Source organism: Uloborus diversus, chromosome 6, assembly GCF_026930045.1.
Source record: "Uloborus diversus isolate 005 chromosome 6, Udiv.v.3.1, whole genome shotgun sequence".
Classification (NCBI taxonomy): Eukaryota; Metazoa; Arthropoda; class Arachnida; order Araneae; family Uloboridae; genus Uloborus; species Uloborus diversus.
In genome coordinates, this window is record NC_072736.1 from 63,617,301 (window position 1) to 63,638,112 (window position 20,812).

The 20,812-nt window shown below is 33.6% G+C and overlaps 1 protein-coding gene across 1 annotated transcript; it reads right to left on the bottom strand.

Moving 5' to 3' along the window:
• Positions 1-364: 364 nt before the first annotated feature.
• LOC129224474 (dehydrogenase/reductase SDR family member on chromosome X-like) lies at positions 365-15,296 on the bottom strand. The gene is made up of 7 exons (XM_054858927.1): positions 15,094-15,296; positions 12,253-12,360; positions 10,127-10,198; positions 9,158-9,259; positions 7,591-7,798; positions 5,292-5,484; positions 365-1,960 (listed from the first exon to the last, which is right to left on the bottom strand). Exons 1-7 carry the CDS (start codon positions 15,209-15,211, stop codon positions 1,751-1,753), a joined length of 1,011 nt encoding a protein of 336 aa, XP_054714902.1. The 5' UTR covers positions 15,212-15,296; the 3' UTR covers positions 365-1,750.
• Between the last annotated feature and the right edge of the window lie 5,516 nt (positions 15,297-20,812).

Consider the following 20,812-nt stretch of genomic DNA (forward strand, 5'->3'; position numbering starts at 1 on the left):
ACATTAGACACAAAATGATTTGGATATTAAAAAACGAAAAACAAACAAAATCTAACAATTTATTCAGGTTTAAAAAAAAAAGGAAAATCTATTTAAAAGCAAGAAAAGCTAAACACTACATCCATTAAGTATTTAGAATTTTTGAAGCACTTAATGAACACTTCTGATGCATAAAATGAAAGAAAAAAAAATATTTAAAAAAATGATTGTTGGTTTTATTTTTTTATTTTTATTTTATTTATTTATTTATTTATTTATTTTGAGGATTTTTCATCTCATTAGCATGTTCTACATATTCAGCACTCTTTTTAATCAGAAGTCATTTTCATTCTTTTTTGAAAAAGTGAAAACATTGTTATTCATAACATTAGTTGTTACACCATAATAAAACTAGTGACAGACTTTAAACAATTTGAAATTGAACCCAGTTATTACTTGAGTTTCAGCTGACTCAAAGCAATATTTCATATTACACCACCACATCTATAAATTAAAAACTGAATCCGGCTATTACTTTAGTTTCGGCACCCTCAAAATCAAATGGTATCCCAAATTACCACCACCTCATTTATAAATACCAGATTTCTACCACAAATTACGTTCAAACGTTTAATTTTATAAAAGCAGATGAAAAAGATTTTTAAAAAATCATTTTGTTATTGGAAAAAGAAGTTTTAACAAAAAAGAACAATATACTGTTAACAAAATGAAGAACACGATACAAAACACATTTGTTGCAAAGGTTTTGTCAGCTGAATGGTTAGAGCTCAATAATTCAATGTGAAAGATGATTATATGACATATATTGGTTTTAGCACCACATTTGAAAAGTTGTAAGTGAATTAACTTACAATCATTTTTCTTAGCAGTGAATTGCTTTAACATTAAGCATAAAAGATTAAACATATGTTTGCAAAAGTAGGCATCTCCAAAAAAAAATTCATATATTTGCCGCTACAAAAAGATATGAGCTACAATAACTTTTCCTGTTTTGTTTTAATTATTAAAGAGGCCATTTCTAAACTCTCTGACTGTCTCTGGTAGTTGGCCAACCTCAGTTTTGCCATTAAAAAAAACTGAAAAATGTAAAGCAATTGTGAATAAATTTGAATTGGAGATACCTATTTTTCAGCTACATGCTTCATATAGTCTTCTGAAAATAAAAAGTTTAAAAAAAAATTAATTCATACGTATTTTAAATATTATTTAAGCGAAATAAGAGGAAAATGTTTTCAATAGCATAAAACTAAATTTTGACCTTTATTCGAGAAAATGCCCATTTAACAGATCCGAAAAAGAAAAACATCTATCAAAGCAAAGAAAGAACAAAGGATTTCATTTCAATTCAAACTCAGCTACTTTTCAATTGTTTATTGCTTATGGAAATATATATTCAGGAAAGAGCACCCCATTGCCTCAAATTAACCTACTTGTATTATTGAACTCGAATTTCTTCAAGAAAACACAAAGTTAAGAAATGAAGAAAAAAATTATAATACGATCTAAACACATGAAGAAAATTACATTCTATGTGCGCTTATTTCGAGCAAACAAAAGTTCAGTTACTTTGTATTTTCTCCAATAAAAACGAACAACTTAACAATTTTGCTAAACAATATTTTTTTTAAATGTCATGTAATATCTTACACACTACATGTTGCACCTTTTTGTTTACCAGGAATGTTTCAATACTTTCAGTCATCATACAAACTCGCAGCATTTTGGATTTTGTAGTTGAAAGTTCCAATGCTTAACACTCTGGCTGGAGATCATCTGGTTCATCTAACCATGGTAATAAAGTTTTAAAAGTTTCATTCCACAATCTGGTCTGGAGTTGATAATCTCTAGCATATCTGCTTGGTTTCACAGGACGACACTCTTCAATATATCTACCACCTTCATTTTCAAGATTAGCCGACAAAGCAGCATACACAGTTACCTCAGCACCTTTATCTGGCTTCTGTTAGATTCAATAAATAGAACATCAAAAAAATAAAAATTAAAAGAGAAAATATATCATCGCCTCAAAGCAACAGTAAGATATCTTAGTGTTATTTCTGGGATTAAATATCTTACTGTTGCTCTGATGCGCCGATATACCGTATTACCCCGCATGCCGGAAAAAAGCTAGGTAGAGCAGCATGCCGGGAAATTCAAATTTTCTGGCATACCGGATAATTTGAGGTTTATTTTACAACAAAACAAAAGTAAATTTACTTATTCAGTTCCAATCAGAAAGTAAACTACCACTGTGAGGGGAAAAAAAATAAATCCTGAAAGTAACCATCTTTCAAAAAAATTGTGTGCATAAATATGTTCTTGTTAGTTATGGTAGGTCTAGGTCATTATTAACGGATTTAAGTATATGCCAGTAAAGTAATCAATTCAGAAGCAATCATTGTTACTGCGATTTGCTCATATTTTTTTTTTAAACAAATTATTTTAGGTTCCTTTAAGGCAGGTAAGTTTAATTTTAATTTATTGAATAGCTATGGTAAAATTCTTTAGCACTGGTTTAGGGGCGGAAAGTTACTGCTTAAATGTTTGCTTAGTTTTAATTTAAATTTTATAAAATTATTCGTTATTAAAGAATATTTTTCTTGTTAAAATAACAAATGACATTTTTAGAATTCATTTTTAAGTTGAACACATATTTTTATAGCATTCATTTTTCCCCCCTAATCTCGATTTTTTTTTTTTTTTTTTTTTGGCATGAAAGAAAGGATCAGGAAAGTATTATTAAAAATTTGGTGACCCCCGAATTTTGCGACATGCCGGATAATGCGGGGTAATACGGTAAATGATTAAAAAAATCACAAAATATAAATATTGATGAATTTATATTACTCAATTTGAAAATAAATCTAAGTTGAGCTAAAGAATTAGCCATCAATGTGATCCATATTTCAAATTTTCTAAAAAAGCTTATATTTTACTTTTCTATAATTTGCTATAAACAAACTATGGGAGATCAAACTTCAGCTTTTGAAAACAAAAAAACTAATGTAAAATACCGTGCAACTAGAGAATTGTAAAAGTAGTAATTTTACAATTACAGTAACCTTCCGAACATAAAATGTCTGATGGGATGTGCCTAAGTGCCCCTTGAGTAGTGGTCTTTATTGGGATGCATGAAAATCATTATAAAAATTAAAATGAATAAACTACTAACAAAAAGGCAAAAATCGCCAATGAACTAAATTATTACTTCGTAATTAAAACTTAAATAAATCAGTTGGTTGCAGTCCTTTTCTTTTTCAAAATGAACAAGATTTTTCAAGTCAAGAACACACTCAATACATACATGAAATACACCGCCAGCTCAGTCAACTCCAGTCAAGGACTGCAGTTTCATGCTTAATTAGCACTCATCAGCCCGGCATAGGAGTGACTGAGCTGGAGGTGAAAAAAAAAACTGTTAAGGAAGCCAAGAGTGCCAAACAAACTGGTAGCTAATACAGAATTAGCAATGATAGGTCCTCGGCTGGAATTGACTGAGCTGGCAGTGTATTTCACGTATTTCTGCATTAGCATTGGCTATAGGGCGGTAACTTACAGAATACACTCAATACATTTTCAAAAAAAAAAATATGTATCGCAATCATTCAGAGCAAAAGTCAAAAACTTCAATGGGTGATGTTCTTGAGGCAATTCAAAAACTTTACCTTGGGGATCGCGACTCACAGGTTGAGAACTCCTGTACTAAGTGCATTGTCTTGACCAGTTTTGCGAAAAAAGTAGAAAATGAGCCATGACGTACCCTATAATGGAAAACTAACACCCTCATCTGCTCTTTTGTAATCTTTCATGGCTCGTAAAAGAGCACAAGTTATTTTCTGCTGAAATTTAGCCTTTCACTTTAATACAATAATATTTGCAGAATCATAACTTTAAAAAGATTTATTTAACTACAATGCATTAAGAATCTGGGTTTTAAAAGTTTTTTTTTAAATAAAGTAGTCTCGAAAATCAGAAATAATTGGGGCTTGCCCCACCTGGGATTATTGATGACTCGGATTATACGAAAAATTCTTTGGACTACATAAGGACATGCGCTCTTAACTTCCTTATGCTATGAAAAAGATATATTGTCTCCTCATCCTAGTTTATCATTCAAATATCAAAATAAACTTATGTTTCAATTAACCCTAAATGAGTTTTGATTAGTTTTTTCTTGATGTCTGCACGTACTTGAGTGTCAACTTGCAGGCAACCAAAAACTCCTTTGAACGGCCTCGAATAAGTTTTGACGAGTTTTGTCATGACTTTTGTTTCTATGTGAGAGCGTACATATGTACCTCACATAATACAAAAATGTTAGTCATAGAAGGATAAAATTTCATATATACCCTTTGTACAGCGTCAAGCTTTGCACTTCCCTTTTAAATTGCAATCGGATATTCTAAAAGAGCTGTTTGTTTGTCTTTTAAGGCGACTAAGTGTTTGGTCAATTACTTTATATATTTGTCATCCAAAGATTATTTTTTACTTTTTAGTTCATTTTGCTACAAAAGCGTGCTTTTTTAGTTTTTTATTTCAAATAAGATTTAGATACTAAATATTGCTAACACTTGTAACTCTTAAATGAAATCTTTGTGCGTGTGTTCAATTTTTATAATGGAATGTATCTTAGTATACTGTTGCATTATTTGCATCAGACATTTTGAAAGCTTTCTGGTAAATTCATGTGCAAACATTGTTACACTCCGCAGCTCTGATTTGTACATTGTAAGTAATTCTTATAAGCCACTGGCTATTTGTCCAAAGAAAAGTAGGACAAAACATACAAGTTAAGCTAATAAAAGCGTGTTAATTAGAATAAACTAATAACTTATCGTGAATAAATTAATTTGATTATAGAATATTGCATTGTCATCGGGTCTGAGGTTGCATTCCAAATTTTAAAAGTATCTGATCACAAAAAGTGGGCGAAAATTGGGTTGCGAGATTATAAATTTAATTTCGGTGTAGACAGGATTAGAACGCACGCCCAATGATTCCCTGAGGTGGATGTCAGCGAAGACCCGCGCCTTAGACCGCTTGGCCATGAACGCTCATAAAGTGGTGGAATGTACTAACAGTAATAAGCCACTAGCTCTTAGTCCAAAGGAGAGTTACTCACAACATACAAGTGAAGCTAATAAAAGCGTGTTAAAAATAACAACAAAGCCCCTTGAATAAAGTGGAACCTCAGACTTTTAAGAATTGGATTTTCGAGACTCTACTGTAGCTTATTAGGATTCAAAGAATAGAAATCTATACAAATAAGACTAAATCAACAAACACTTTACCTGAAAAAATAAAGGTCCTAGAATTGAGGCCCACCAAACATGCTTGTATAAATTAGAATATATCACACCAGGATGAACACAATGTGCTATCACTTCACAGCCGCTGCTTCGAAGGAACTGATTCAGAGACAGAGTAAACATGACTAGACACAGTTTGGATTGCATGTAGCTGTGATAACGACAATAGCGTTGCCTAATAATGAAAATAACATTGACTATTTATTGGTATGAACATATAGCTTTACTTATAAGAAATTAACAGAACAAAAACAGGCTGTATTCAAAAAAAAATATTTGAATTTAAAATAGAAGAGTTTGTTTAGAAAGAGAATTATCAAGATACAAAATTACCTTATTTATGTGGACAATGAAATGAAAATCAATGCAAAACAATTACAACATTAAAAAAAAAAAAAAAAAAAACATGAAACAATTTCAAAATGAAGTAAAACTTTATTTTTATCATTCCTCTCAAAGTACAATCATATGCAAGTTCTTTACATTATATACACATAGAACTATGAACTGAAACATGAAATGGAAGAATAAAAGTTGAATTAATACTGAAAAAATAATTAATGTTTATTATGTAATTAAAACTTAGTTTGGGGAAAATAAGGTTTTTTGATAAAATGAGAGACAATCTTCACAAAAATAATTTTGCATTTTATTTTATTTTTTCCTTCCTCTATTCCTATCCTATTTTTTGTCATTCCTCTCAAATTACAATCATATGCAAGTTCTTTACATTATATACACATAGAACTATCAACTGAAATATGAAATGGAAGAATAAAAACTAAAATTTTACTTAATAAATAATTAATGTTTATTACATATAATTAAAACTTAGTTTCGGAAAGTATTGTGGATAAAATGAGGTACAATTGTCACAAAAAAAAAAAGTTTACTGGGTTCTTCCTCTCCCCCTTTTTTTGTCCTCCAAAGTTTCTAAATAAAGGGATTTTTTCCCCCGAGATTTATGAAAACTGTGTGTTTGGGAGTAATATTCAAAATATGAGAAACTATCAGAAAAACCAGTACACTTGGATACAAGTTATGCATTGAGGCTAAGAAAGAATTTTTCAAATAATCATTATTGAAAAAATAATTTAACTACAGTAAACTCTCAATCATCCACTTGTATTTTTTCGCAACAAAAAGTAAATACCAATGGCAGTATATTTGTCGTAAATTTCTAAATTTAAATTTGGTTGTTTTATTTATTTATTGTGCTTTCTTCATCGTACATACACTTGTTCTTTAACGAGCAATCACGATTGCTTATTGTTCTCATTTGACTGTTCTGAATTCCAATGATTTTATTTTTCCCCCATCTTCCGCTGCAGCACCACTGTCGACCGGTCTCATGATGCTGATCTTCTAGCGAAAACCATATCCAGGTTGCGTCCATATCCTACACACACACGCATATATGCACAACTACACACACACGCTCAAACCTGCACACAGACACAAACACACGCCTACACACGCACTCGTGATTGCGAAAAACATAATTTGAATTCCAGATGTCAAAATTCAAATTAATTTTTTTTATTGATGTTAAGTTCTGTTGTGCAAAAATACAAAAATTTTTACTCTACTGTATATGTTTTCAGTTTGGAGAATGTATTATGCATCAGTACAGCTAATTTTTTGATCAGAAGACAATGTTGACCTTATTTGTCCCCCACTTAACGTCCTTTTTACGGTTTATCCGAGATTTTTATCATCCACAGCACTTGTGCCTCCTGATTCCGCAGATAAATGAGAGTTAACTGCATAACTGCCAACTTGCCAGCTTAAAATATCTCACAATGTGCGAGGTGGCTATATTTCTACGCTTTTTTGACCATCATAAAGCAAAGAATTAAAATTTAAAATATTATAATATTTTCAAATCCTTACCTTGACTTGATCAGTGCTTTTATAAGCAAAAAAAATACATAAATTTAAACATAAGTAAATCAATAAAATTTTATTTCTTTGAACTTAAACTTTGAAAAGTTGCAGACTTCGCAGCTTTCAAAAATTATCTATCAAAAACTTGTTCAAAACAATAGTTTTTTCTGCTCTCAAAAGTGTTGGAAGTAAAAGAAAACTTCAACCATTCGCAATTTATTGTAAAGTTAAAACTAAAAACCTAAAAATCGTACAAATCTGCCATAAGAGAATACAATCGTACAAAACTTCCGAAAATCTTACAATGTACGGCTAAATTGTACAAGTTGGCAGCTATGTAACTGTAACCATTTATTCTAAGTATGTTAACAATAAAAAATAAGAAAATACTTACACACTATTTAGATCATGAAAATCAATTTCGGAAAGATAGTGCAAACACGATGCGACGTTTACAACTCTTGCTTTACACTTTGAATTTCCAGATTGCTTTAGCCGTGGCAACAAGAGCTTTGTCAGCAGGCAATGGGAAAAGTAATTGACTGCCATGTGCATTTCCAATCCATCAGCTGACTTCTGATAAGGGGAAAACATTATACCAGCTAGAAAACAAGAATATATTTTTGATTAGCATTGAAAATTCATAAATGCTTCTTCACATGAAAAATATAATGGAAAAATTGAATATTCAAAACTAATTCTGAATTAAATAGCAAAGAGAGGAAAAAAAGAGAAAGAAAGAAAAATAAGAAAAAAAAAAAAACATTACTGATAAAAAAAAAATATGCAGATCTAGCTACAAGTTTTATTTGTATAAAAATGTTACTCAACATTATTTATCCACAAAACTGTTCAATTGTCAGTTTCTCACAAAATAAAAATGATTTTATTTAGCTCGTATTACGTAATATTCAAATTCTTCTTTATTGCTCTTTGCTCTCATCAGTTTAAACTATCATCTTCTCAATTTTGCCTTTGTACTCAGGGACCGCATTAAGCATTTGCTAATGCGCCAAATGCGATAAAATCGTAAATTCGGCGAAAAAAAATCGAATTTGGCGAATTTATTGGCGAACTGAAAATTCTCTAAATTATACACAGAAGAAAAAAAAATCGCTCTTCAAATGTCAATCTAGATAAAAATGAGGCCCGTTCACAAAATTCGAACCACTAAAAACGGACCCTTCGCAAAATTCAGACCCCTAAAAACGAACCTTTCACAAAACTCCCAGACTAGCAATCACTGAAAGTTGTTTTATCCTCAGACCACTCTGAGCAGAATGAGGTGCGCGCACGCACGTATCGGATCGGAGCGTTACCGTCCATCGGATCGGTGGAAGGATGGCGTTTGCCTCTCGCTGATCGGATATCGAGTGCGCATCCTTGTTACCGAGTAGAAATTATTGGCGGGATGCCTTGTTGAATGGCACGTTAGTTTCATTGGTTCGATGTCTGAAACATCGGAGTAAGATTGGAATGCAGCCTTTACTTTATTAAAAGCTTTTATTTTTACTCTCAAATATTTTTAAGAATGATAAATATCACTTTAAGTTGTTTTTAGCCATTTTTCCTTTGAAAAATTAGATATGATTTGTGGAAAAACTGTATTTAATTTGCATTTTTTTTTCTCACAAAATTCCTAAAAACGGACAAAAATTCCTGGATATACCCCTGTCCTTATCCTCAAAAAATTGTCAAAAATTAAGTTATACTTCACTCTCTGATTAAATATTTCTGCAGACAAAAATACATTAAAATGAGTAAAAGTTAGTCTTGGACTAAGACTTTGGAAATTCGGCTAACACTTTAAAAATTTGGCTAACTTACTGGCGAACGATTCAAAATCCTTAGCGCGATCCCTGGTAGTTATAAAAAATCCAAATAACTGTAAATTTAACAATACATAATTAAAGTGAGGTAATTTTATCTTTTTTTTCTCATAAAATAAAAAACTTCATTACCGTTATTAATAAGTACATGCAGTGGTAGGCCAGAGAGTAAGTATTTTTCAGCTAATGCTTTTACAGATTCCAAGGAAGACAGATCAACATACCACACTTCCACTATGAAAAAATAGGAACATAAATATGGATCAAAATGATGTATAAAGTGATAAATAAAATTTGAGTGTGCGAGTTTTCTATACGACAATACAGTGTCCGCCGCTTACATGAATCATGTCTGTTCCAAACAGTTTTAATGGGGTCGTTTCCGAAATTTTAAAAGAATTTTTTTCTGAAATAGCATGCTTAAAAACATTGAATATGACTATTTTTTAAATAATTTGTTTAAGTTTAATATTTTTAAAAATTACTTAAATCTGTATGCTTTCATTGTTTATGTTTCTGCCCGATGGCATCACAAATGATGAAATGCCATTCAGTGTTGCCATTCACAGACCAAAATATTTAATTTGCATCTTTACTCACGTGCATTGGCAACGATAGGGTTGATAGCAAGCGTAGAGTGCAATTTTAATTTGCTTGTTGATTATCGTAACGTGGAATCGTGGTAGAAAGATGCGCCAAAATGCATCATTTGTGATGTCATCAAGCCTTGTTTGAAAAATCGGACATTTAAAAAAATTAATTAAGAAACAATTGGGAAAATAAAAATATTTTCTGGATGTATGTTATTATTTTTGCTTATTCTATCAATTTCAGTGACTAAAAGTAGTACTTTTGACTGAGGGAAACAACCTCATTCCACAAAGCGGCTGATTCAATAAAGCAACTACTTCAATAAATCAACTACTTCAATAAAGCAACTACTTCAATAAAGAGGCTAATTCAATAAAGCTGAATTTTGTTCTGTTTTTGAAGATTTGAGTCATTAAAGTGATTGATGCAATTAACCACTGATTCAATTAACTGGCGTCCACTGTATAGAATTACTTTCCAGTTGTACTTTTATTAAACTACAAAAATTACCTTTGCTTTTAGGATATAAGATTCTTAATTGCTGCACGCATTTTTCACTTTCTTGAGCAGATACATTAGAAGCTAAAATTAAAAAATTTATTTTCAAAATAATTGTATGCACAAAATATGGTGAAGGAGCAATAAACAAAAGTTTCGGAACAAATCTGATATACCCCCCTCTTGGCGACTTTTTCCTGTTGGCGCCAAAAAAGCGTCGCCAAGAAAACTATGTATGACGTCATATGTCATACATTGTTCTTAGCGATGCTTTTTTAGCGCCAACAGGAAAAATTCAAATTATGTCATTAATTATTTAATGAAATTAATGCATTAATTTTTTTCCGTTGTTTCTCCGGGATACGAGCCCTCGCCAGGACCTCGCTGCCGCTCGGTCCGTTATCCCTCCGACTTTTAATATACATCACAGTCGGATATAAGTCACAGATCTCCTCCGTTCAGTATACAATAAAGTCACAGATTTTATGTGAAATTAACACCATTTTTGTGCTACAAAAATGCCAACCAGACCAAAATACAAACTACCAGAAACACACTAAAAACACAATAATTCAAAATATGTTCACTTACCGTTTTTACTTTTCTTTTACTTCCTCACGTGAGGCAGTGCACATATGTTCCGCTCTTAGGGAAATTATCCCATTTTTTATTATCATTACTTTACAAAAATATTTAAATTATGTTTGTTTAGACAAAAAAAATTCCAAAAAAAAACAACCTTATTTTACTTGTATTTTGTACTCCACCCAATTAATTTCGCGAATTATTTCCAAAAACTTTACAAACATATCCTCATTTTTGTATTCACAATTTTTTTTGTATAAATAATAAGCTAAATAAAATTTAAAATCCCCTAATCTATTATATGTTGGTAGAGTACTTTTAACGTGTCTCCATGTGGATTCAATTGTGTTAGTGTGACATTTAGTTTCTGGATCTACAAAATTAAGTTTATGGTTGACTGTTAAATGCTCATACCCCTCCTCCCCCAATGTATCATATGCCCTCCAACAATCGGAGTGCACCGTCGTGCCTGGTAGTATCCACTGCTTAATTGCCAAAAATAGAGTTTCCCTACCCCTATCCCCAACAGCAACCAAAAAAGTTTTCCCCGAACCCCGTTCAACCCCCCCAAAAACCCATTGTCCCTCAACTGCATGTCCCCGATTATATTTTCTTTTCCCAAATTTAGATTCATCAACTTCAATAACTTTCCCAACCCCCCCCTATTTGTTCGGATTTTAATTCAATGTAATTTAATATTTCTTCATTAATATAATTTCGCCAATCGGCTAAAGTTTGTGATGAAAAAAAAATATTGACTTTCAATATCAGCAGTTTTGGTCCCAATTAAAATCTCATATGTTATCAAAAAAATCTCCTCTATTTTCAACTTGCTAGAACTAAACCATGACCCACTCCTGATCGTTGCTTCTTTTCCACAAACAACACCCCCAATAACCTTTCTACAAAAAAAAATTAACCCATCTGAACATTTTTTAGTTTTTTTAATTTTCATAACAGAATTACATCTAGAACATAACATTTCATTCTTAAGTAAACCAATTTCCCTTAAAAATTCTAAAAAAACCTCTTTATTTTCAATTAGTTTAAATATAAAAAATCTATTTAGGACTCCGGTACGTCCAAACGTTGGACGACCTGACGAAAAAGAAAAAGAAGATTCATTCAAAAATTTCAATTGATACATTTGGACAACATCACAAACCGAACTCATAATTAAAATAGAAAATTCAACTAAATTAACATTAAAAAACAACAAGAAAAAGAATACTCTAAAATAAAGTTTGAATTGAAACTTTATTTTAGAGTATTCAACTTAAAATCTCCCTAAGAGCGGAACCATATGAGCACCTACCTCCTACCACACAGACACGTGCAAAAAGACAGACTTCGAGAAACTACTTTCCAGCGTTCAAGTTGCAAAACCAGGGTTGCCAAGTTATCGCCTTATTGGCGATTTTCGTATCGAGCGAAAAATTAAAATCTCGCCAAGAGGGGGGCATATCAGAGGAGAGCCAAAGTTTCTAGCAAAAACATGAACTAACAAAAAAAAAATGCATTTGAATGATGATGAAAACCACCAAATACATTACCTATAATTACATTCATTCCAAAAGAAAGGAGTTTTTTTACTGTTTCAAATCCAATACCACTTGTTCCACCAGTTACAAGTGCAGTTCTCCCTTCACACCTTAGGAAAACTAAAATAAAAGGGAAAGTTAAAAATAAAATATTCTTCAGGGTTATTTTGAATAATTCCCACAACGAATATACAGTACAGTCTGAATTATCTGAGACCTTTTTCTTTCAAAATCTCTGTTAACTAAAATTCATTCAATTAATTTTATTATTTGTGGTACCCCCACGGCTTTGCCCGTAGTAGAAAATGAAAAGGTTATTTGGTTCGCCTCTATTTTTACAAATATTGGATAATGATTCTTATGCCAATTTGCTATAATCATTCACTTACCCATGTTACGATTCCACGTTATGATAACTTTGTAATTTATCATAACGTGGAACCGTATACCACGTCGTGATGATTTGCTCAGTAAAATTTTCTTAAAACTGGAATAGAAAAGGAACAAAATCGAATTTTCGAAAAATCTCTTCGAGGTGCCCCACTCCCATGCTACAAACTAACTTTGTACCAGATTTCGTAAAATTCGGCTGAACGGTCTAGACGCTATGCGCGTCACAGAGATGCTGACAGACTTTCAGCTTTATTATTAGTAGAGAGTGAAGATTTTTATTTTTGTGCAAAAAATTGCAATAATATGACAAATTGATATTGCTTAACATTTAAAAATGCTTCAATGAAAATATAATTGCTCAAAGTCACTTTGAACATAAATGTGTCATGAAGGAAAAAAGACTAATTTAACTCTGCAGGCTGCTAACATTTGGAGCGTACATAGTAATCAGGCCCTATCTGTAATGAGCATATATATTACTTCCTAACTGTAAGAACACAGTGCATTTAGTAAAACTCTAGATTAGTGGTTGCCAGTCACCAAAGGGCGACCATTTCATTGAAAAGGCAACCAAAAAATCAAGTCTTAGTAGCCAAAAGTGGCAAACATGTGTTTCTTTAACCATTAAAAATCATATTGCATATTGTGCTACAACAACACAATCCCAATCCTGAGATGTTCAGCGCATCAGTCGACTCCACCTTGCCAATGTAATTTGAATAAATTCCTTTTAGGTTATTTATTTTTTGCGCTCAACAGCTAAAAGAAAAATGGCTACCAAAATTCAAAAGTGGCTACCACTTTTTGTGACTCTGGTAGATAGTAGTTACTATTCAGAATTCTTAGCCTGGAGCTTCAGCAATAAATTATAATTAAAGGCTTTATGGATTGTTATAGAAGGCAGGTTAATTAAAAGGACATTTTGTGAAGATGCTGATTTAAACTGCTGTTCTTTAACTGCTTAGCTGCTAAAATATTAATGTTAAAAAAATTAATGTATTAAACCTTTTCTGGGATGATGAGAAATATTTAATGAAACTCATGGTAGAAAATAAAACTACTAATTGAATTTTATGATGAGATAAAAAAAAAAGAGAGAAAAGTAGAGAAGCCGACCAATGTGCCTAACCCCTCCTATAGACTTGTGCAGTCAAAACTCTTCTGAAAGTCAAAGTTTTTTTAAAGTATAAGATGTAATTCCTTTTAAAGGGCTTACTTTTAGTTCTTTTTTTCTGTGCAGGCTGTTTAAGCATTTCGGTAAAGAAAGAGCTATGTTTAAACAGTTGCAGAATGTCGAGTCCGTAACGTTTTGTAGAGTCCGAACCAAATTTAGAAAATTAATAAAAAATACTGAATTTAAATAATCATGAAACTTATTTAAGAATATTGTAACACTATAGGTGAGAAAGAAAATAATCAATTTAGTGATATAAAATGCATAAATAAAAATTTTAACAAAACTTTCCTTCCGATTATTGTTACGGACTCGACAATCATCATTTTCACAACTAATTTTTTATCCAATGCACTTTTTGATTAAAATTGTTATCTGTATTTGAGATGATTCTTTACTTTATTTGTCCCAAGCACCAGTTTTGGCTTGAAATTCAGTTCAAGTCACTATTAACGAAAAATTCAATGTAGAGTCCATAACGATGAAATTTGTATTTTTGATGTTTGGATTGCGATTACATGGATAACATGAAGTAAATAAAGAAAAAAATATGACACTCATGTCCTTTGGAATATGTTTTTTCAATACATATAAAAATTTTAACCTTTTAACAAGTTTTGTTACAGACACCCCATGTCACAAATATCATGAAATGCCACTCAAAATTAAACAATATTTTTATGAGAAATTAAAAAATTCCTTTAAAGATAGGAATTGTTTCTGTACACATAAACATAGATTCACTACCTATGCAGTTTAACTATTCGGAATACATTGTTTGAAAGGCCATTTTACAGCACTCTGGACAAATGAAGAGTCCATAACATGACTTTTTTTGCCGTAGCTATTTAATTTATTGTTTCATTAGCACATTTTTGAGCTTGCGTGTTGTAAGAAAAAATTCAAAACAAAAAAAAGGCTAATAAAACAGTAAAGAGTAAATGAAATAGTTATGGAAAAAGATTCATGCTACGAACTCAACATAATTGTCCAAAATACTGTGAAGTGACCCTGAAGCATAAGCTAAATACGTTTAAAACATCAATTAAGACAACATCCAGAAAAAAAGAATCTGCGTGAAACAATGAAAAACAACAGGAAAAGAAAAAGAAAAAAACTGGGAAGAGTTTTTGAATATGATAATTTAAAAAATGAGGAATAAGAATTTTCATTTATAAACTTGTAATGGATTTAGAACTGGAATGCGAACCCTGATAACAGGCCTTAAAGTATATAGGAAGGGAGTGGTGACTTAAAAGACAAAAGTATATTATGCACAAACGAACCTTGGCCCGACAAGCCAGACTTCATCCAAAACAATCGGCCAAGCCATTCATTTATTAAATACCACAAAGAAAATGTATATAGAATAACAGTTTCAAAAATGCTACAATTTCTCGTCATTTCAATATATATTGGGAATAACTAATTAATCTGCAATAAAGTACATTAAAAAGCTCTCAATGTTTACGATTTACACTGCAACAGCTTTTCGTTCACGTTGGAATGTGTACGTTTTTAAACCGCTGCAGTCACCGTGACAATTCGAAAATGACGGCCCAACAAAAACCTAGGCTGGCGAAATAAAGGTTACGTTTGCATAGCGCTACCGATAGTGTTTTCTCTTAAACGAAACTTTGTGATCGCATTATCATCATCAAGAGAGACCTTAACGGAAATTTCATCATTACTGAGATTCCTCCCTTCCTTTTGGCAAGTTGGTGTGCCTCTTCATTTCCAGGGATGCATATGTGGCGATGGAACCTGCGCCAAATGCCCCGGACGTGGTAGCATTCAGATAATATTTCCGATTCCAAGTCACAACTGAGACTACAACTGTTTTTGTATCGAGGACTGCATACGAAGTGCCTTGCCTCCATTATTTTTTATACCGATAGATGGCAGCACCATCACCGGATCGAACAGTTAATGAGAATTAGAACTAGTCCAGGAGCTAATAGCTACCTGGTGCTAGCGCCCCCAGAGATATCGTTTCACTTGGAGGACATTGAGACCACGAGCATATTTAACGTCGCCCAGTCCTCTTCAATGACGACGGTGGGTCTTCGACCATCGAGGTTCGAACTCAGGACCCTCCGGCCCCGAATCCGACACTCTACCGATCGGTCTACCACGGCCCCATTCAGATAATATATTTTAAACTAGCCGCCTTCGGCGACCAGCTGGTCCGCCTCTTTACGCCATTCGCCTTTTTGCGCCAGGGTTGCCGCCTTCGGCGGCTGCTTAGACAATTTAGCGACGGTATTAATGTTTTTCTTTATGTATCAATATTGTCTTTGCCTTTTTACGCCAATGTTGCCGCCTTCGGCGGCTGCTTAAATAAATTTCGTGGCGCTATCAATCAATCTATATCTCTCTATATCAGTAGTATTTTGAATAAAATATTTTCTAGACCTATCTCCAGTTCCGTCGTTTGGAATACTTTTAAAGGAGGGGAGGGGAGACACAAACGGCGTACTCTTCATGCAAATTTTGTCGAAAAATAACAAAAAGCACTCCTACTTTTATGTGAAAGCATTGTTTTTTCAAAGTCATGGTGTGTGTGGGGGGGGGGGGGCATTGACACCCCGTTGAAGTTTTTTAAATGACGGGCATGTCTCTTTCTTGCTGTTCCATCTACTATATCGACCTCTATATTTGTCTATCTATCTATCTATACGATCTATGTATATCTACCGGTATACGCCCAAAATGTCGCGGCCAAAATGTCGCGGGCCAAAATGTCGCGGCCAAAATGTCGCCGTCCCAAAATGTCGCCGGTCCAAAATGTCGCCGCCCCAAAATGTCGACGGTCCAAAATGTCGCCGGTCCAAAATGTCGCCGGTCCAAAATGTCGCCGTCCCAAAATGTCGCCGGTCCAAAATGTCGCCGTCCCAAAATGTCGCCGGTCCAAAATGTCGCCGTCCCAAAATGTCGCCAGTCCAAAATGTCGCCAGTCCAAAATGTCGCCGGTTCAAAATGTCGCCGTCCCAAAATGTCGCCGGTCCAAAATGTCGCCGGCCCAAAATGTCGCCAGTCCAAAATGTCGCCAGTCCACAATGTCGCCGGTCCAAAATGTCGCCGGCCCAAAATTCGCTAGTTCAATTAGTACGAAAAATTTAAATGTACGTCGATGCTTTTCAGCATAAAAGTTGCGAAAGAATATTAATTGCCTTTCAAAGTAAGTTCCTTCAAAAATTCCAAACGTTTTCTCCTGTCTTAATTCGTAAACATCAGATTAATTCCAGAAAATTAATAGTTTTCAGAAAAACATACGTTATTTTTCTATATACTATTACGAACGTAAACATGCGAAAGGCTGCTGCAACGGATTTCTCTTTCTCGTTTAATCTGATTAATAATAATACTCAAGATGTAACGCAAAGGATCAAGATGTAACGCAAGGATTCAGACAAAAAATTGGTATGGAAGTAAAACTAAACTGTTCTAAAGGCGAATGAAAGAATAGTGAGGCGCGATGTGAATATGGCAAGAGAATAGGCGGTTTGTATTTTTTGGCGTAATGAAGTAAAAACAAATAACTCCTTCACTCTAGCATATTATTACCTTAGCGACAAGTCAGTCATTTAGGGGATCAGGTGGAATGGCCCCCGACTTTGAATTTTTTTTATATATATACAAGTGGAAGTGCTTTTTATAGCAATCCTATGAAATTTGCATTGGTTATGGTTATATGCCCGTTATCCTCCCTCTCCCCTTTCACTGGAAAAATTCGAAATCACGGGCCAGAGTGGGAATTTAATTTTCTCATAGATTTTTTAACATCACCCTAAGAACTGTAAAAAAAAAAAAAAAAAAAAAAAAAAAAAAAACTGGAGAGGACATTTGTATGTCCTTTGCGACCGGGATTTTGGGACAGCAAAACAAATGTTTAACAGAGATGACAGATTATTGCCGTGGAAACTCCCATGTCTTATGAGTAAAATTCTGAAATTACGTCGAAATGTTCACCGTCAAAACTTTTGAAATCAATGAAACCCGTAACTGCTAAAACAGGTGTCTTTCACTCAGATTTTTGAAAAACGACTCTACGCGATGACAAATATTTTCAATTCTCAACATTCATGAAATTTATATATTCGATAGAACATCAAGGGGGACAATTTCAGAACAGCTATTTTATTAGAGGTTTTCAAAAGGATACTTTCATGCTTGCGAAGTAGCGCTTGTCAGCTGAATCACATTTTCCAATTTTAAATAGAAAAGAAAAAATTTCATAATGTAGGGTGAAATAACTGATATCAATGAGATTATTCAGATCAATTTTGACCTAGACTTATTTTTAAAATGAGTTTCAAAAAGTAATAGTTCCAGCTCAATATAGCTTGGTAATTCAGAAAGAAAAGAATACTGATAATAATAATAATAAACAAATAAGTTTTTCCCTCTCAGAAAAAATTGCTGTTTTAAATATTGAATTTTTACTACGCAAATTGTATAAGAATGCAAACTCAGTTTTTATTTAACACCCACGCTAGTTAAAGTGCTACAAAAATGAGAAGAATACACGGCTAATTTAGATTTTATTGATATCTTGCTCAACCTCTCATACTTAAATTCAGTATATTTTTCATTGTTTATTTAATTACACTGACTCACGTAAACGATTACGAAACGCAACTTAGATCGAAAATAAGGCTTGTTTTCGTTCAATTTCACTTGCATACTACATTTTTGTATGAATCCTCGCATTACTTCTTGAGATATAGCAGTCATATAAAACGATAAAAATTATTCGGTGATCCATCCTTTTGGGATGACTGAAGCCAAAAATAAATGAGCAACTCGCCCTTTAAGATATACCTGTAGACCAAATTTTGTCTTAACATTTGTACAGTAGACCCTCGTTTTACGCGGGTGTTATGTTCCACGGAAATGCTGCGTAAATCGAAACCGCGTAAATTGAGACCTAATATCAAAAATAGGGAATGGGTTCAAAATAGGGATTAGGTTCCGTAGCTAAAAAAAATACTTCATTCTAGTGATGACTAATTGTATAAAAAGTTTAATGTGTACTTATATCGATTTTTATGCATAATATGCATAAAGAAAACAAACTAATTTCGTGTTCTGTTTATGAAGAAGAGCTGGCTATGATAGTCTTTTGGTAGTCATTAAGAATTTTTCCTCTAATTCTTTGCTGAGCATTAACGCATCCATGACCACTTGCGTCATTTCCTTGATAAAATCTTCTTTTACTAACAAATCAGAAAAAAAGTTTATTTCTATTGTCTACGAATGGTTCAAAATTTTCAATGTGAGCGTTTTTGGTTGTGTGTCACCGGAGTCGGTATCCTCGTTGGTTTTGACCTCCTTTGTCACTCCTAAAAGCTCTTCTTCCAGTGAGTTCTGAACTGTGTGAGTTTAATCACTTTACTTCTAATGGAAAAAGCTCTGGAACCAATCGCAAAAAATGTCTCCAAGGACCCAAGTTCGATTATTAGCACGCCAAAATGCAGTTGGTTACGAGTAATCTGCAATCTATAGGAGCTTGGGTTTTGAAAGAGAGGAAAATGTTATCTGTTTGCATTGCCGCATCAGCGTAAAACCGAAACTCATCTGCGTAAATAAAATAAAGGTGTCAAATCTTCAACCGCGTATAATCGAAACCGCGTAAAATAAACCTGCTGAAAACGAGGGTCTACTGTATTACTTTTTGAGATATATCAGTCACAGATAATAAAAAAGAAAGGAAAAAAAAACATTCGATTGCTCCACCCTCTGGTGTTATTGGCCCCAAAATCTGTCCCCCTGCTGCTTCCTAACATTTTATTTGATTCCGTTCATCATTTTTTGAGCAATGACAGTCACGCATATCGATGAAAACGTTCAGTTACTCCACTATCTTGAACGAATTGACGCAAAAAAACCACGCAGCCCTAAATCATATATGGGTACTTGCGGGTATCGTTCGAATTCTTACTACAGGTTTTGACGTAGAATGGCCCCAAAAAGTCGGTCACATACAAACGCACACTATTCTTGAAGAAAAGTTTAAAATAATTTATCGAACGTCAGAACTGAACGCCGTCAGAACGTTTTACAGTTGGTAGATAGCGAGTCCCAAGAAATAAGATAACGTAACGCTTGTATTCTATTTGTTTGCTGAAAAACAGCCGAGAGTTGCGAACCAAAACGGAATAATCTTTTTAGAATTCATCAAGAAACTCAGTTAGTCCAGTCCCATTTTTAACGGAGACATTCATTAAAGGCAGTAATCATTTATTCTGCAAATTTGGTGTTAAACAGCGTTTTTGTACATTTGCATTTTTCTTACCAACTGAATGAGCGAATTTCGGTTCTACATTTTGGACAGGCGACATTTTGGCCCGGCGACATTTTGGATCGGCGACATTTTGAACAGGCGACATTTTGGATCGGCGACATTTTGGCCCGACGACATTTTGGACCGGCGACATTTTGGACCGGCGACATTTCGGCCCGGCGACATTTCGGGCCGGCGACATTTTGGATCGGCGACATTTTGGCCTGGCGACATTTTGGCCTGGCGACATTTTGGACCGGCGACATTTTGGCCCGGCGACATTTTGGATCGGCGACATTTTGGCCTGGCGACATTTTGGACCGGCGACATTTTGGCCTGGCGACATTTTGGACAAGCGACATTTCGGCCCGGCGACATTTTGGACCGGCGACATTTTGGCCGCGACATTTTGTCCCGCGACATTTCGGTGGCGACATTTCGACCCCAAACCATATCTACCTCTGGCAGTAAGTAACTCTTTATTTATTTATATAAGTATTATTTCGAAAAAAAAAACATTTTTTGTCCACTCTATTTCTATATCTACCTAACATAACCGCCAATTTGTAACAGAAACACAGATCATGCAAAAAATCGCGGGCCTTATTTATTTAATCAAAATAGCCCGCAAAAAAAAAGGCTCTATGTTTCCCGTAGTGTAGCAAAAAGTAACGCTTGCAAAAAAATAAATAAATAAATAAAAAAGGTGAAGAGAAGGC

Bases quoted from the DNA above. Each gene is read 5' to 3' on its own strand.
- LOC129224474 (XM_054858927.1), bottom strand. From the start codon at position 15,211: ATGACGAGAAATTGTAGCATTTTTGAAACTGTTATTCTATATACATTT. The intron at 9,260-10,126 runs GTAATTTTTGTA...ATTTTTTCATAG, and splicing joins CTTATATCCTAAAAGCAAAG to TGGAAGTGTGGTATGTTGAT. The intron at 7,799-9,157 runs GTAATGAAGTTT...CTTGTTTTCTAG, and splicing joins GCATGTACTTATTAATAACG to CTGGTATAATGTTTTCCCCT.